General features: G+C 37.9%; 1 protein-coding gene across 50 annotated transcripts in view; it reads right to left on the reverse strand.

Moving 5' to 3' along the window:
- Positions 1-12,313, reverse strand: part of RIMS1 (regulating synaptic membrane exocytosis 1) — a 342,439-nt gene that overhangs the window by 125,058 nt on the left and 205,068 nt on the right. For 31 of the 50 annotated variants that reach the window (XM_074581408.1, XM_074581382.1, XM_074581377.1 and 28 more), the window contains 2 exons: positions 6,549-6,705; positions 3,238-3,363 (listed from right to left, as the gene is read on the reverse strand). In XM_074581408.1, coding sequence (XP_074437509.1) covers positions 3,238-3,363; positions 6,549-6,705 — 283 coding nt within the window. The remainder of the gene's footprint in view (positions 1-3,237; positions 3,364-6,548; positions 6,706-12,313) is intronic. The other 19 variants (XM_074581422.1, XM_074581406.1, XM_074581420.1 and 16 more) reach the window with 1 other exon arrangement.

A 12,313-nucleotide genomic window follows, 5' to 3' on the forward strand; every position in this document is an offset into this window, starting at 1 on the left:
TCAGAAAAACCAAGCTCCAAACCTCCTAATTATCGTAAATATGAAATTAAAGCTAAACTTCATGGAAACATGCTATTTAAAAGAAGCAGGGAATCATATGAAATACTATGGCGACAAAGAGAGAAAAAATTACAAAATAGATAAAGCAGCAGTTGTTGAATGTATTTTGTGCTTCATGCCATTATAAAATGACCCATTTAATTGATGCATTATAGGTAATATTTATCTAAAATTCTAAACTGGGCAACTTGAAATAATGGCTTGTGAGTAACGTGTGAGATTTGACTTCGCATCTGGAACCATTAGCCTGATTTTGGTGCAACAAAATGTACTAAAGTTGAACTAAATTATTGTGGGTTTTTTAAGCAAAATTTCCATTCATAAGCTCAGAGGACTGACAGAATTTATATGCAGGTTTTCAAATTACAACTAAACATGCATTTTAGGAAAAAAGTAACCATTTTCTTAAGAGTTGCAAAGTAGATGCGAAGTCCACATTAAATCATAGGGCACCTTGTCAATATTTACCTTTGTGAAGCCAGAGTGTCTACTGTAATTGGCCCACGGCAAACAGTAATATAAAATTCATCCAGAAAAGGGATATAAAATAGCAAATCCACCATGAAATCCTCAAGTTAAAAATACAAAGTAAAAGAATCCGTCATAGTAGATTACCGATAATATAAGGTGATACTCACAGTTCTATAACAAATTAAGTCTGGTTTGGATACATTTAAAATAAAGACTATTATTCTAAAAGAAGTGTTTTCTAATGGGAGTATTTTACTACTCACATTAACAGATTTCATTTAGGAACAAAAGAAACACTAAAAAAAATGAAAAGGGCCGTGCCCTTGAAAATTGGATGATGATCCTAAATGCAGACAAAAGTACACTGCTTAGATAGATTTCCTAATAAAAAGCTTTCTCTAGCAGATTAATATATATATAAATATATATAAAAAAGGTAAAGTGAACAAATTAATTCCACTGGAAATGTACCACACCAGATGCTTTAGTAAGAGACCACAAGAGCTATTTTTACAAAGATCTGTTCAGAATATTCAATATTAATTTGGGACCAATAACAGATCATTAAGAAAATGATCAAAAGTGATCAGCAACTGTAATTTTTGCCTTGTAACTATTGGGTAATTACCTTTCAAACCAAGTTTATGTTAGGTGTCTACATGAATGTACTTGTTTAGATGAAGGGTTCAGTAAAGGAACAACCTATAATACGGATACTACCATTGATACTAATATATAATACTGAATAAAGATTATTTTTTTTTAAATCCTTGGATGTCATAGAGAATCTTCCTCAACAAAAGCTGGTACTGATCTTCCCTATGATGCTGGTCTTATGTACTGAAAGATAGTGAAACTTGCAAGAGTTAAACATTCTCCACAACTGAAGGAATCTGGGGGAAAAATGAAAACAGGAAAAAGGAGACCACTGCAGACAAGATTATTACTCCAGGAGAGTAAGTGCATGGACCCATCTTTAAATCCTGAAAATAAGCCACGTGCATCCTTCATGTCTGATCTTTAAACTTCTGAAAAGTGTTTTCCGAACATCGAAAAGAACTGAAGTCTGTGTCTTACTCCTCTGAACAAATCCAGCAGCCCATTGCTGTTGTGGCTCTGGTCTGATGGCTCATTCCCAAGAAAGCCTCAACACAAGCCCTGCTCTCCAAGCATAATCCATGCATATATCAGCATTTATATCATGATTTGAGGCTTTACTGGAAGAAAATTTTCTTAAGACAATTAACTGTCTATATTTAGTTCTACTGACAAAAGCTACTTTTTAATGTCTCTTCCTCCTCAGATCTGCTGAATAAGAACTCTAGTCAATAAATATCTTCAGGAATCTTTTGAATATATCACTACATATAATAATTAATAACATTTGCAAAAGGTGGAAATTACTTGAATTAGCTTAACTATAAACCTGTTTAATACTTTTAAAATGCATTTCAATTCACCTCTGAAAGGGAATTCAGTACAACAATCCAATGTCTGTAAATACTTCTTGCCTATAAAGTTGAATTTTAAAATGTTCCAAATAACTCATTAATTCCCATACGTATGTTATCACATTAAAAAAGCAAAACAGGCAAGATCATATAAAAAACTGAACTAGTTCAAACGCAAAAACCATCTGTTATTCAATTTCTGTGTTGCTTCAAAACTGGACAAAGAGTTCCAGAGATTTTTATGGTTTACTCTTTACACATTTTCACATCTCTATGAAATATATGTTATGTATTGAATTTACGGGATTATTTGAAAAGGTTTTGTCATCTTTATTAATGAAAAATAGCAACTTAATGCAAAAAAAAAAATAATTCAAAGACATTACTAGGATAATTGTTCTTATTTGAATGGTAAAAGTTTGCCATTATAGCTTAGCTACATGATTTTTTTCAAAGTAAACAAAAAATCCACAAACATCGGTAATCTATTTGACTGTCATCATTATGTTTCCCAAATACTGAACTGAAATACCTTTTAAAACCTTTGTCAGCTATAAACAAAACAGAAATTCTCATTTTCTTCCATTTTTTTCAGAATATATTCCTAGATACTTGAAAACAATGCCTAATAGGAGCCACAAAGCGTTCTCTGAGGAGTGTAGCCAGTGCGTGTATTCCAGGGAGAGCTATGTATGTGTCACGCATCTAAGATTGGAGATTTTTGCTCATTACAAGCACCGCAGCTATCCTTGCTATGCTTAGAGTACTGTACCAAGTTCACCAGAATGTTACTAAAGATGCTGTGAGACTGCATATATAGATGTCCAAAATCTCTAAGCACAGGAATGCAAATCATAGCATATGGAACTCCCAACTAGTAGGAACGCATGCCTGGTATTTTGCTGGCTACCAAAACAGATAAATTCTGAGTTACAAGAATAGCTAGGGCATACATGTAGATTTATGGTTTTCTAGCAAAAATCTCTGGGCTTCATTCATGAAACAAACAGCAGAATATCCTAGGACAAACACCCAAGAACCGTTAGTCTAGATACCTGCTATTACTATTAACTAGTACACGGTTTTACCAAAAAAGAGGTACAGATAATTTAACCATGACCCTAGATTTGTCAGTTAAAATGATTTCTCTCCTTTCCCCATCACTACCAGTTGCTTTCCTACTGAACACTTGAAAATTAGGCAAACAGGCAAAGACATTTCTAAACTTTTTCCCAAGTTCAGGCTGACGATGTACCTTTCTTGATCAGACAAATACTGACTATCCATGTCTCTGGATCTGTAATCAACCGGCGTTCTGGAGGCATCATGGTGTCTAGTTGGAGAACGTGATCTTCTCATTTGATGAATTTCATCTAAACTCCTGAAAGGCAGAAATATGTATGATAATCTTGTTTTCTCATAAATAACACATCTTAATGGATTACAGTACAAGTTGGTTGAAGGAAGTTTTTTATCATTAAATTGCTAATATATGACCTCTAAAAAAATATCAGATCTTAAGATTAAAAAACCCCCTCACACCTCTAAGTATAGAAAGCAGCCATTTCTACCACATTTAGAAGTACGTGCCTGTATCTATGTACACTGATGGATTCAGTAGTGGCGTTTTCAAAGTCTGTACTTAAAGAATAACTGAGATAACATAAGAAAGGATAATACATCACAAGAAATTAAGTTTTATGCATTTGTAGATTCATAGCCCGGTTTCTAAAGCATTGATTTTGGGCTGTCAACTTTTTGCAGGTGTCTCCAAGTATCCTTTAAGAAATTCTGGGATACTCTGCAGCAAACTCAGTGTTATACAAAAGGGGTATGATTTTTTTATAAATGCACGTAAGTTCTGGCCTCCATGACAGTAATTTAAAGCTCTCTTCACATGGAAAAGAACAAGAAAAGAAACTACTACTTAAAGGGCAGATTCTTCCTCTAGTTTAATAACAGCCATTGAAACAAGAAGCATTATTTTTTCCAATTATAGAATGAAAGGATGGATGGAACTGACTATGAAATCTTTCATTTGTGCATTGCGCTTGTCAATAGAAAGATACAACAAGAGCACATATAATTGTTTGCAAAAGCAGAATGAGGAGTTCTCATTCTCTCTACTATGAAAAAAATGAGTCAGCGCCACAGCCTGATGTGCAACTGTACTCTTTTATTTCTAAAGGATGCATCACTGAGAAATGCACTAAGGATGCATTACTGAGAAATGCAACAGCATGTGATTTGGTGGGTAGTAAAATAGCTTCATCTGTAAGAACTGATGAAACAGAGGAGGATGTATGCAGGGACATAAGAAGCACACAAAATTTCAATGCACAAGAACAGCATATATGGTTTGGAGGATGGAAAGGCAGATGTAAAATAAGGAGGTGATTGGTGACAGCTAACATGGCTTCCCTAAAGGCAAATCGTGCCTGACAAATTTGGTCACCTTCTATGACAGCGTTACAGTGTTGGTGGATAAGGGAAGAGCAACTGACATCATCTACCTGGACTTGTGCAAAGCATTTGACACTGTCCCACACATGATGTCCTTGTCTCTAAATTGGCAAGACATTGATTTGATGGATGGATGAGTCGGTGCATAAGAAATTGGCTGGATGGCCACACTCAAAGAGTTGCAGTCAACACTTCAATGTATTAGTGGCAACCAGTGACGAGTTGCGTTTCTCAAGGGTTGGTATTGGGACCAGTGCTGTTTAACATCTTTGTCAGCTACATGGACAGCGGGATTGAGTGCGCTCTCAGCAAGTTTACCAATGACACCAAGCTGTGTGGTGCGGTCAACACACTGGAGGGAAGGGACACCATCCAGAGGGACCTGGACAGGCTTGAGAGGTGGGCCCTTGCAAACCTCCTGCAGTTCAACAAGGCCAAGTACTAGGCCCCGCACCCGAGTCACGGCAATCCCAAGAACAAATACAGGCCAGGCAGAGAATGGATTGAGAGCTGCCCTGATGAAAAGGACTTGGGGGTGTTGGCTGATGAGAAGCTCAACATGAGCCAGCAACATGCACTTCCAGCCCAGAAAGCCAAGTGCATCCTGGGCTGAATCAAAACAAACGTGGCCAGCAGGTCAAGGCAGGTGATTCTGCCCCTCTACTCCGCTCTTGTGAGATGTCTCCTATGAAGACAGGCTGAGAGAGTTGGGGTTGTTCAGCCTGGAGAAGAGAAGGCTCTGGGGAGACCTTATAACAGCTTTTCAGTACTTAAAGGGGGCCTACAGAAAAGGTGGAGAGAGACTCTTTATGGGGGAATGTAGTGATAGGACATGGGGCAACAGTTTTAAACTGAAAGAGGGGAGATTTAGATTATATTAGGAAGAAAATCTTTACTGTCAGGGTGGTGAGACGCTGGAATAGGTTTCCCAGAGAAGTTATGGATGCCCCACCCCTGGAAGTGTTCAAGGCCAGGCTGGATGGGGCTTTGAGCCTTTGAGTCTAGTGGGAGGTGTCCCTGCTCATGGCAGGGGGGTTGGAACAAGATGATCTTTAAGGTCTCTTCCAACTCTAACCATTCTAAGATTCTATGAAAAGAAGAAGCAAGATTATCAGGATTCTTAATTGGGAGGAGAAGTTGATTTGCCAGAATATATCATAATTTTGAAACATCACAGATGTCTGGTATTAAACGACTGGTGATGGAACTCCAAAAAAAACAGACACAGAAACGATGGATAAGGAAAGTAATGTAGCACAAAATTTTGCACACAAAATTCAGATGAGAAGGGTAGATTTTCAGTAAACTACACAGCTATTGGGCAATAACGTTGCTAGTGCAACACTGCAAGCTCTTGCACTAATTCAAGAACAAGGCTTCCTAGAAATTGGAGGAAAGGAAAACTGGTAAAAATTGTGTAATTTTTAGGGGTCCATGAGAGGTTGCAAGAGAAGCTTATTGTCCTGCACAATAAAACAAGTAAAATCAAGTGGGTCAAGTTTTGTGCTTAAACAGTTTGTGTGGCACTATTCAGAAAAAGCATAAAGCATGCAAATGAAAAGCTCAAAAAGGATTCTCCTGTTAATAGGTTGTCTATTGAAAGCAGTAAATGCAGAAAATAGAGGTTTATAAATCAAATCACTATCTGATTCTGGAAAGTAATTTTTACTTCTTCCACTAAAAATGTCACATTATAAATACAGCTTGCTGTTACTTCAAAATTAGTTCAATTCATAGTTAGTATACAATTTGTATACGACACTATTTATTATCCTACAAGTACACTTAAGTGACTTCACACAAGATTCAGCCACTGACTGAAAAAACATTTCCAAACTTACTTATTAGTTATGGTACACAGATGATGAATCGCAGAGAAAATATCAGTACGAAGAGGTAAATCTTATAAAGTCACGATTCATCCCATGAGCGCTCTTGAATGACTAATAAAAGCATACATCGAGTTCAAATACTACACTATTAAATTCAGATACACAAAAAGGTTTTTAAATTGTGGAAAACTGCTGAACAAGAGAAAAGTTAATAATGACAGATTATACAAACTTGAAACCACCTAGTGTTTCGCTAACTTGTAAGGCCTACCTCTGTAATGGCACATTTGGTAAACGTGAACGGGTCCTGCCCTGATCGTCGCCACGGTGAGGAGATACTGATCGTGAACGATGATGTGTTGTTCTTTGCTGTTCTGGCACAGTTAGCGTTGTAGATTTACTTTCTCTAGTACTAGATCTATAACCTACTGGCAAGAGGGCAACAAAAGGAAATTAGAGAATAAAAGTCTGGGTTTGGAAAGAATTCAGATGGTTAGTCCTTCCAGGAACACACATCTAACGGCTTACACAACTTTCAAGTTGTTATTCAGCTGTTGTACATCCCGATGTATCATGCATCCAGCATAAATTACTAGCATTACCTTTAAATGTCTACGTGTACAAAGAAAGAGAAACAGAGATGATTTTCATTGTGTACCGGAAGATGTGAAGGAGTGGACTGAAATAGTTTTCTGACCTGGGGAGGAGTACCCAGAGTAAATTGTATTTCAAAATTGTCATACAATAGCAAATATTTGAAAGGAATCCACGCAATGTAGGTTTACCTCATTGAACACATGGAGAATGCATGCTTGTGTACAACAGCACAGAGTCATCCAGGACTGCTCGTATATAAAGCATCCTTCTGACTCTTTTTTCTGTTAAATACAAAGATGTTCTCCTACTGAACTTGGCCAAAGCCACCTACTTTCAAAAATTACAAGCATTAAGAGTATATTGTATAGAATACTGGGTGTTGCATACTCTGCAGAAGTTTTGTTTTCTGAATACTATGAATGAGCTGCAAAGTTACTACTCGCAGTTCATTTTTACATAGGATTTAAAAAAAATCAGAATGTCACTACATTTTAAAGCATTGATCTTCCTGTGTCTTTTTCCATGTAGCACACTGTTTGCCTTGTTATACACATTGAATCCCATCCTAAAACAGACGATGAAGCACAATAAGATTAACAGCTTTTCAAAACGTGCCTGTTGTCTTTCAAAAGGGGCCTAAGGGGATTTGCTCACTTCACTCACTCAATTCTAGACATTTAAATTAGATTACAAGAATCCTTTGACAGAAAATCCCTTAATGACAGAGAGGAAGGAAATCTAAACGAAAATTAAGGGCTTCAAAAATTATTGTTTAGATTCTCAAATAATAATTTCTGCTTCTTCTGTGAATTTGTCTAGCATGAAGTTCCTGAAATGTGTTATTTGGTTCAGATAAAAAAACCAGCCTGTATCAGAAATCTTCAAAATCTTCACCACTACAAGTATGATAGGGAAGGCAGATAGGAAGGAGACAATGTTGATAAAACAATTATTAGAGTCTTACTACAGACTTTCTGGTTACTGTCAGCTAGAAAACATATGCAGAAAGACCTCTGCAAGTTCTGCTATCATTTTGTCCCACTTTTCTGTCTTCTACTTTGCAGTATAGCGGCTTGTGTGAGAATATGGGAAATAATTCTTTTCTTCATTTCTTGAAGCAGAGAGGTGGGATGAGGTTAATAAATTTGGGAAACAAGAAGCACTATGTGTATTGATAGATCTTAGAGGGTAGGACTGGGCTTAAAGAAAAGCACTCATCTTAAGAACACATCTTGTAGCTCAGAAAAAAACACCAGGGACCGTAATGTTGAGTGCATGTGTATGCTGTTCTCAAAACAACACTGTTAGGCATGTCAAATAAAAATAATAAACATAATTTCAAATTTAAAATGTGACATTACTCAAGTTTGGGGAGGGCAGGGGCTATTGTTTGAAAACCAGAGAAAACTTGGGGGAAAAAACTTTTGGGAGAGCTCACTTGTAGCTACAAAAGAGAGCTCTCTAGTAGCTACAAAACCGGCAAACGCTTGCCACTTCAACGGCATTTTTAATGGCAAAGCTGCACTGAGTACTGACTGCAAAATAGGCCTGTAAAAGTTGATAGCATGCCTGAAAGTACCAAGGTTTATCAACCTTTTAACAAAGGAGGACTGCAATGTTTCACAGGTTTTGATGTACTGGGATGCTGGAGTACCTTACCTGCCGAAAAAGTGTTTCAGAGCTGTGTAATAAAATTAGAAAGAAACATAAGGATCTCCTTGATCTCAGGACAAGGACTGGGTGCAAATTTTGAAGTAAAAAAAGGGCTCCCTCAGGACTTCAATGGAGTTTCCCTCATCTCATGTACTAATGTTGCTGCTGAAAATATCTGGTTTTTTTGTCAAAGGAAGAAAAAGGACTACCTGTGACAAAAGCTGGATGTGTTCCCTTTCCCAGGATAACTAAATCCGAGCTGTATCTGCTAAAAGATATTTCACTTCCCAAACAAGCTTGTTTTAGATAAAATCCTGTCACCTCTATCAGAAGGAACGCTAGTTTACATTTATTCAACACTAAAATCAAAGAAATCCAAAACTTCTTTCCAGTCTTTAGGCAACTGTACTGAAATACATATCATTTAAATATTAAAAGTAAATATACATTTCAGTTTAAAATATATTTCTAGAGTATCTTTAGTCTGCCTAAAAAAAGACACCTAGGATTATCCTGTACACTTAAAAATCTGGTATAGAAAGATGATTTTATCCTATATATTCTCTTCATAGCCAAGCTATCCAGGGCACAATATCTGAAACTTGTGCACTGTGCGTACACAAAGCCTACAGAACAGACAATTCACATTTATCCTGAATGTTAGCCCAAGTATTGTCAAGTTGGTGAAATCGCATCCATACTTCCCAAGTGACCGTGACAGTGACAGCAACAGTAACATTTCCTCTTATCCCCAAATACAAAGGCTCTGTGCTCTCCAGAGTGAGCAGAGGAATTATTTGCATGGACCAGCATGATAGCAGCGATCAAGCTTATGGTAGTTTATGCAGAAGAAGTTTCTCAGTTGCTCATGGGAAACTGTCAGGTGTGACATGAAACGGAAGCTGGATGATGATGAAAATGGTTTTAGCAAGTGCTTGATACCAGAACTGTTTTGTTGTTGGTTTTTTTTAAGACAATACAGACAATGACAAGGTGTTGTGTTGATGTCCCCTGCTGCTACAGGAGGAAGGCGAGTACAATGCAACCATTTGTAGAGATTACATGCGATAGAAAAACAAATTGTTCTGAAGAGTTACCCAAAGCATAAGCAATACAGCTCATTAAAAATACGCTTTGGGATATTGTCACCTGCATATCAGCTTTTTTTTGCTTTTTAATTAAGAAAGTTACTGAAGTTTTGGTTAAAAAGATAGGCCTCAAAACATCTTTTAAATTTATTAAATCTTTTCCTGGTCCTTTACTGACCCTTCTTATATACTTAGCATGGGTGCGGCCACACGTGGAGTACTGGGCTCCCCAGTGAAAGACAGACATGGAGTTACTGGTGTGAGTCCAGCTCAGGATCACAAAGATAATTAAGAGACTGAAGCATCTCTCATATGAGGAGAGGCTAAGAGATTTAAAATAATATTTTCTTCATGCAAATAGATGTGGGCATACCAAAAAACCCTGTCAATATCAATTCTGTTAAAGCCAAACTTAAAGTTACTTTCAGCTGTTGATACAAACTCCTTTTATGAACAGTTCTATGAACTGACTTTAAAAAAATTATATATATCACGGCAACACAGTAATAACAAGTGAGGACAGTACAATTATATGAAAGATAAGACACATTTGTGATATGACATGGGAAAAATACGTTTCTTAAAATATTCTTGAAGTTATCAAAGTGCCATTATTTTTGATGTAGCAGTCTTTACTTCTATTGACAAGCAGCAATTTGTTGCCGCTTAGGAAAATAGTTTACTCTGTTATTACTAAATGCTAATATGCATTTGCTTTAGCCATTGGTAAAACATTTGAAATTATAGTTTTAAGGATTTCCAATGTTAGTTAAATTAGCCAAAATATTTTCATCATTCCTTTTTTAGCTTATGGTGGTGATCAAGTGAACTTCTGTGCTTCAACATGTTGCAGTTATGTTTCTTGTTTAAAAAATGAGCAATAATGCTTGTGAAAATCTTGAGATATTAAGAAGGCAAAATAACTTCCTTCTCATATGAATATTTCAAGAAAAAGAATAAAATAACAACTAGTAAGAATATACCTTTAAAAAAGACAGAGCTTATTTATCATATACAAGCACCACAGGGGGTAACACTGGCAAGTAAGTCGTAAAGGAAGGAAAAGGGGCTTTAAAGGGAAACATTTTCTTTTGCATGACATGTTGTAAACTCAATTATTATATTCTTACTTCTGTTAAGAAGGAATATCTTAATCCTAGACCAAACTAGTTGAAGCCAGCAGAGGCTATGCCCAAATGGTAAGAGTTCCCCTGAGCCACATCATCATCCTATATTATGGGGAAATATGGGTATTCGTCATTCTCTCCCACATGCATATCTTTCAAGAGAACGTGTGGGAAATCTGGACCAGACGAGACCTGCAGTGCACTCTGGTGAGGTCCACGGTATTGGGGGGCAGAAAGAGGGAAGGGGTAAAGGCCCCGCAGCACAACAAGGAACTTGCACGCAACTTGATTTTAACAGAGGGGACTGTTAGATGGAGAAGATACTGTACTGTTCAGTGCAAATGAAGGTAGCGGTCCAAAGTCTTAGAAGATTTAGCAACGTGATAAGTTAGGAAGGTTGGATAGGAGGGAAGAAATGCATATCTGAACTTGGTGTCCAGGCACATTTGTGAATCTGTGCCTAAGATTCTTGAGCAATTCAGTAGATGGTGGGACTGGCAACCTTTTCCAGCTCTCACTGCAAAACACATTTTCATATGTTGTCTAGGCTGTCACACATTCGTGTGATGACTTAAATTTTCTTTCCACCTGTGCACCTAAAGCCTAACCCCTTTTAAGAATTCAGGTTGCACCTGCAAACAAACCCCCCACACACTTATTTGTATATCCACTGCACACAGGAATTACAAACAGATGAACTCAATTTACAATTGCCAAACATGTATCCATTAAACTCAAAGTAGACAAGTTTGTGCTTGGTCAGGTCAGCTGCCAGATTATTTCTGATTAGGTAGACTTCAGAAGAAGTTTCCTCACCAGGCCTTTCAAGTTTCAGTTTAGAGACCCTCAGCTCATTGTAAATCCTACTGCTACAGATTAAATCTTGCAATTTTCTACAGCTATCTCAGAGAAAGTTTGGGCTCCTGCATTCTTCAAAGGAACATCTGAGCTTGCACAGCCCCAAGAAATTTCTGTAAGAATCAGTTACTCAAGTGCTGACCCAGCAAATAGAGTCCAATGCACTCAGCTGTCAGATGGAGAATGGTTTTGCATTGTGTTTGTGTGGTTTTGGTAGCTGGGGTGGCTCCTGTGAGAAGCGGCTAGGTAAGCTTCCCCCATGTCTGTCAGAGTCAATTCCAGCTGGCTCAAAGATGGACCCACCACTGGCCAAGGCTTAGCCCATCAGCGATGGTGGCAGAACCTCTGTGGTAACATATTTAAGGGGTAAAAGATGCTGAGCAACAGCAGCTGCAACGAGGAGTGAGAATATGTGAGAGCAACAACTCTGCAGACACCAAGGTCAGTGAAGGAGGAGGTGCTTCAGGCACCGGAGCAGAGATTCTCCTGCAGCCCATGGAGGTTAACAGTGGAACAGATATCCACCTGCAGCCCGTGAAGGACGCCACACTGGAGCAGGTGGATGTGCCCTGAAGGAGGCTGTGGCCCCATGGGAAGCCCGTGATGGAAGCAGGCTCCTGACAGGACCGGTGGAAAGAGGAGCCCATGCTGGAACAGGTTTGCTGTCAGGACTTGTGACCCTGTGGGGGACCCACACTGGAGCAGTTAGTGAA

The sequence above is a fragment of the Larus michahellis genome, chromosome 3, assembly GCF_964199755.1.
Source record: "Larus michahellis chromosome 3, bLarMic1.1, whole genome shotgun sequence".
NCBI classification, from domain to species: Eukaryota; Metazoa; Chordata; class Aves; order Charadriiformes; family Laridae; genus Larus; species Larus michahellis.